Here is a 6,514-nt window from a genome sequence, read left to right as displayed (position 1 = left end):
TGCAGTTCTTTCTTAGTCAGGTCAGATCAGGATACAGGCAACAGAATCAAGTTATGGAGTGGAGGATGTCATAGACCAGAAGGCACTGATTACACTGTATTGCAGGTTTAAAAAGCCCGCCTTGCAGTAACGTGTACGCTCCTGCGCATGCACACACTTGCACGCTCCTGCGCACTCGCACCGCCGCGGCCCGAGGGGATCCGTCGCATGGCGGCAGGATCCGACAGTATTAAAGCCAGAGATAGCTAGGCAATGAACATTCTGCAATGGGGATCAGCAATGGCAGCCCTCTTATTTCTATAAGTGAAGGTTTCCTTGAAACTGTGCGTAAATGTCAGTATCTTGCAGATCTCGGTTTTCTGAGCTCTTCATGCTGGAATGCTCTTAGTGCCAGCAGCCCAAGTCTGATGTCACTATGAGGCAGTGCAGGCACCTGCCCGACACTTGGCCACATTACTGCAGCCCTTTCACGGCATGCTTACTGGATTAAAAAGGTATGCAATTAAGAAAGATTTTCCATGTAGTGGAATGCATGTGCGAGAATCCTCAGACAGAGGATGCCATTTTTCAGCTCAATGGCTACCTATGAGTGAGGCTAATATGCAGAGCGGGAGTCTTTAAATTGTACCTTTCACTGAGAAGTCTTGCTTTGAAAAAAGTCCAGAGCACTCAAACCAAGGAGATGCAATACGTGCATTTTAGCAGTTTTCCTGTAAAGAATCTGAACAGAAAAAAAAAAAAAAAAAAAAAAAGGACCTGGGAGACTTACTTCTGTACACAGATTGCGCTGTGTGTTCTGATGTTAATTGGTCTATTCTTTAACATATGTAATGCTCTGTAGCACGGCCAATTTTACAGAGTGGCAACGAGACAAGCAACAGCAGGAGGCATGGTAAGCATATTATACTGCTGAGGCCAGGATTACATTTTCCATTAGCTAGAATTGTTAGGAAGTCTCCATAGCAATCATGAAACATAGCTACATACCATTGTTATATTGCATTACCAATCTGAACCTGATACAAAACAAATTTACATAATCAGACATAAAAGTACACTTTTTTTTTTCAGGGCTGTAGCTACCCCTTTAGTTTTGTTCAACCACCTCACCTGGAATCAATAGATTGCCAATGAAGCAGGTAACCCATTAAAATGTTTTTCCAACAATAAATTAAAATGTTGAAGGTAGCCACAGTCTAAAGGGATGTTCATGAACATGACAGGACTGTTGCAAAATTATGATAAATTGGGAATGGCTGAATGTGGTCTTTAGTCCACCAGCTCAGCAGGCACCCCCAGTCAACTGATTTTAGGGAAGAGTTGCTTGATCAGGACTCATCTTCTCAGATTTGTGATTTGTATATTTTTCACATTTTTATCATCATCTTCTCAGATGTTACGGTTTCCCTGAGAAAAGGCAATGGCCAGGGGGTATCTGCCTAAACATACAGTGAATACAAATGGCTAGGCATATGCAGTCATGCAATAGATGGGTCTGTTGGCTCCTATCTTATTGGATAGACAACTAAAGTCCTCTCAGAAGACAAGTGGTAAGCTTGCTTCCCCTACCTCTAGACAGTTATAGTCAGTCCCTGGTTTCTTGGATGTCTCGTATATTCTGAAAATATTGCTGACCAAGTTCCTATCTACTTTTGTATGCTCAGCATCTCTAGATTATAAAAGAAAAAATGTAATAGGAGAGTGGGAAACCCATATAATGGCCATTGCAAGGGTGAAGAACTCAGGAGCCCGAGACATATTAAAATCAGGTGGATTAATTGTTTAGCTTCAACCAATACACAGAAAAATACATTTTGGGTGGACTGACACTTTAAAAAAAAAAAAAAAAAAAGGAATCCCTAGCCTTTTAGCTTTCTCATGTGCCTCATTTTGTAGCTGCTGAGCACGTTCTCTGTATCTGAAACAGAACCTACTGGTTTATCACAAAGGGGGTTATTTACTAAAACTGGACAGTTCAAAATTTGGTGCAGCGCTGCATAGAAACCAATCAGCATCCAGGATTTATCGTCAAAGTTTAATTGAACAAGCTGAAGTTAGAAGTTGGTTGGCTATCACGCAGAGCTGCACCAGTGTTGGTGAAAATCGCCACCAAAGACCCACAGGTATGGATTATTACGATTTTTTAGTGTAGCTGTGCATTACATCTTGATATGTGCAATTACATATTGATCTGTGCAATACTGGTCAGCGTTTACAAGTACTGTGCACATCTGTAGGGGCAGCACAAATCCAAAAAGGATTTGATAAGCATCGTTTGATACCATCAATGTTTTATGTGGACAATGTACAATCACTGTGTGATGCTGGTTCAAAGGAGATGGAAATATCTGGGTGGTCCTCTATGGAATACCAACTGTACAGATAAGTGCTGATGCTTTCAGAGATAAGCTCAGACAGACATTAACAAGAAGCATTTTCTCCTGCTGTACCCATATGGAGCCCTATCACGAAGTTTATTACATGCAGCATGAAAAGAAAAGCCAGGAAATCTGTAATTTTCCATATATTTATGCATCATGTTTGTTTCAAATTACAGAAAATAATCTTACCCAGGACAACACAAAGCCCCCAAAAAACATTGCTAATTTTTAATTCTATAAATGAACATTCAACTTGTAGAAAATCTTGCACACATGTACAGTTGTAAACATACAAGCATACACTGTCAGATAGTCCGCTTTTTAAAACCGCAAAACCACACAGTTTCGATCACCATTAATACTGCATTCTAATATTTTGTCAGAGGCACTGCCCTCGGAGTCAGAAGATGGTCCATGTGTTACTTTGGTCATTCAATCAACATGCAGCTTCTCATAATACAATTTTAAAAAAGTATGCTTGCAAAATAAGTGTTGCCCATGTGCTTTATGTAAAATAAATACGAAAAACAGTATATTAAATCTTTAAGGATGTTCAGGAGGCAATATTTTTGTCGTATATAAATTACAAATACTTATGTACATAGCAAGATTCACATAATACATAGCAGCGTATACATTTATTATAAAACACAATCGTCCACATTTATTATTACTATACATACCCTAGAAAATCTCAAGTGTTTGGCAATTTGCAGGGAGTTTTTACAACCTGCCGAGACAACTTTTTAACCACATGTACAGTATTTTACAATTACCTTCTCCATTCGTCCAACATTTGGGATAAAGTCTTTATATACAAAACCTAGTTAGAAATGTACAGTTAAATTAATACATTTGCCCTATGTTAGTGCAAGGTTCAGTAGGATTGCAGCATTCAGTGTGTTCCAAGCACAGATAGCACCAAAGGGTTGGCACTTGTCCCCAGAGGGAAAGTTAAGAGCGTAGTGCAGTAAAGTCTTTCATTGGCTGGTACCTTCTCCCGATGGGGTGAACTGAATGTCTCTACAGTTGTGTGTAAACGTTAAGACGACAATTTGCCTGTGTCATAAATTACTTGCAAGTTCAATTGAGTCAGAATCAGAGTCTCGATCATTCTCTCTGAGGAAGAGAAACAGACCATGTGTAAGCACAGCAGCATATGCAAATTTCAAGCAAAAACTAAGTTTATATATAAAATATGTCCTTGGAACAGGGGCGGACTGACAACTCATGGGGCCCCTGGGCAATAGGGGATCATAGGGTCCCTGTGCCCTTGCCCAAACTCAAAAAAAGTACCAGGGGCATCTCATGGGGCCCCCTACTGACCCTGGGCCCTTGGGCAGTGCCTGAGTTTCCAAATGGTCAGTCTGCCCCTGCCTTGGAAAAAGAGTAGAATTTTTATCATTTTACCTGCTGGAAATGTTGCCTGTCCTAAATGCTGGCACTTAAAATTTCCAATAACCTTTACAGTTTTGCTTAACTAGAGATCACTTAGGATAAAAAAAAATTGCTTTTAGCAAACAGCTTGAAAATTTAATGGAGAAGCAAAAGGGTATTCCCTTGAACACTCATAAATAAGGTCCATTGACTCGGTTTAATTTTCCCTGCTAGTGAGTAAACAGAGGGGCCTGGTCAATGTCCCTTTTCCAGACCACATTTCTGGATTGGTTTCAGGCATAACATTTGTACTTATTCAAGATATTTGTGTGTTTGGAGTATGGAATAGTAAAACCCCTGCAAATTTTTTGTGTCCCATTGGAGAGACTGCCCTTTATTCTGTCCCTGAGGCACAAGTAATGAAAGGAAATATTCTGACATTTTTCAATAGAACAGTTGTCCTCACTAGAAGATTTCCTTTTTCCACAATTGTATCATTTTGAATTTCCCATTGCTTGATGTCACTGTGACAGTGATCACCAGGACAAAGAGGGTGAAACCTCCAAGTCAGGACACAGACAATACAATACATTTAGGTTCAACAATTCCACAATCCAAACAAATTATGACGTCCAGATCATCCACATGGTATATGTCACACAATGCTTACATTTCTAATGTATTCAAAGTAATTCATTTTTGAAGAACAGAAAAGACAAAAAGATATACAGCTTGTCAGACTTTTTTTGTTCATCCAGAAGGCTGAAAAAAAAAAAAAAAAAAAAAAAAAAAAAAAAAAACCCAAAAAACCGGATTTGTCCATCCACACAAGTGAGGTGGATGGAGGGATTCCCCCTACACCGTATTCTGACAGCAGTTCCTGCCACTGTCAGAATGCACTAATCAACATTTTTCCAGTCAGTATGTCCATTTGACAGAAGTCAATTAATCAATGTCTGTCAAACTGCCTGTTGAATTGGCCGTATTCCATTTCTTTTATGCCCAGCTTTACTCATTTAAAATGACTGTATTTGCCAAGCTTTTGTTGGGTTGACCGCTCATCAAGGTGTTATTATGGAGAGCTAGTAGTGAAAGTAACCTGTCTTCATTATGAATGTGCCTGTGAAAATATATCTATCTGAGACAGTCTGTGCTACACAGCTTTTGACTCTGCAGAGTGAAAGAACCCAATTAATAATTGCGCGATCGCCTAGACAAACAATTCTGTTCCAAGAGGTTTTCAATAATTAGGACATAAAAAAAGTCTACACACCCCTGTTAAAATGTCAGGTTTCTGTGATGTAAAAAAATGAGACAAAGATAAATCATTTCAAAACTTTCCACCTTTAATGTAACCTATAAACCGTACAACTCTGTTGAACAACAAACTGAAAACTTTTAGGTGGAGGGAAGATAAAAAAAAACCAAAAAAAAAAAAAAACTAAAATAATATGGTTGCATAAGTGTGCACACCCTTAAACTAATACTTTGTTGAAGCACCTTTTGATTTTATTCCAGCACTCAGTCTTTTTGGGTATGAGTATCAGCATGGCACATCTTGCCCACTCTTCCTTGCAAAAACACTCCAAATCTGTCAGATTGCGAGGGCATCTCCTGTGCACAGCCCTCTTCAGATCACCCCACAGATTTTTGATTGGAGTCAGGTCTGGGCTCTGACTGGGCCATTCCAAAACTTTCATCTTCTTGTTGTGAAGCCATTCCTTTGTTGATTTGGATGTAGTATTTGGGTCATTGTCATGCTGAAAGATGAACTTCCTCTTCATGTTCAGCTTTCTAGCAGAAGCCTGATGGTTTTGGTCCAATATTGACTGGTATTTGAAACTGTTCATAATTCCCTCTACCTTGACTAAGGCCCCAGTTCCAGCTGAAAAACAGCCCCAAAGCATGATGCTGCCACCACCATGCTTCACTGTGGGTATGGTGTTCTTTTGGTGATGTGCAGTGTTGTTTTTGCGACAAACATATCATTTGGAATTATGGCCAAAAAGTTCAACCTTGGTTTCATCAGACCAGAACACATTTTCCACATGCTTTTGGGAGACTTCAGATGTGTTTTTGCAAAATTTAGCTGGAAAAGGCTTCAGTCTTGCCACTCTACCCCATAGCCCAGACACATGAAGAATACGGGAGATTGTTGTCACATGTACCACACAGCCAGTACTTGCCAGATATTCCTGCAGATCCTCAATGTTGCTGTAGGCCTCTTGACAGCCTCCCAGACCAGTTTTCTTCTCGTCTTTTCATCAATTTTGGAGGGACATCCAGTTCTGTTGCGCCATTTTTTCTCCACTGGATGATGGCTGCCTTCACTATGTTCCATGGTATATCTAATGTCTTGGAAATTTTTGGTACCCTTCTCCTGACTGATGGCTTTTAACAATGAGATCCCTCTGATGCTTTGGAAGCTCTCTGCGGACCATGGCTTTTGCTGTATGATGCGACTAAGAAAATGTCAGGCAAGACCTACTAAAACAGCTGAACTTTATTTGGGGTTAATCAGAGACACTTTAAAATGATGGCAGATGTGTAATGACTCCTATTTAACATGATTTTGAATGTGATTGCTTAATTCTGAAACAGCTACATCCCCAGGTACAAGAGGGTGTGAACACTTATGCAACCACATTTGAGTTTTTTATGTTTATTCCTCCCCTAAATGATTTCAATTGGTTTTCCAACTGAGTTTTACAGTTTATAGGTCACATTAAAGGTGCAAAAGGTTCTGAAATTATTTA

The 6,514-nt window shown here is 39.7% G+C and overlaps 1 protein-coding gene across 1 annotated transcript in view; it reads right to left on the bottom strand.

Annotated features, from left to right (window-relative positions):
* Positions 1 to 2,513: 2,513 nt before the first annotated feature.
* The window catches only part of MFSD2A (MFSD2 lysolipid transporter A, lysophospholipid), a 28,274-nt gene continuing 24,273 nt past the window's right edge, over positions 2,514 to 6,514 (bottom strand). Inside the window, exon 14 of the mRNA XM_089676689.1 lies at positions 2,514 to 3,500. Coding sequence (XP_089532815.1) covers positions 3,446 to 3,500 — 55 coding nt within the window. The 3' untranslated portion in view covers positions 2,514 to 3,445. The remainder of the gene's footprint in view (positions 3,501 to 6,514) is intronic.

This window comes from Staurois parvus, unplaced genomic scaffold (assembly GCF_062004578.1).
Source record: "Staurois parvus isolate SC_StPar_1 unplaced genomic scaffold, SC_StPar_1.0 ptg000172l, whole genome shotgun sequence".
Taxonomy (NCBI): Eukaryota; Metazoa; Chordata; class Amphibia; order Anura; family Ranidae; genus Staurois; species Staurois parvus.
Note: the sequence above shows the minus strand (reverse complement) of the source record. Positions and strands in the feature narration are given on the sequence as shown.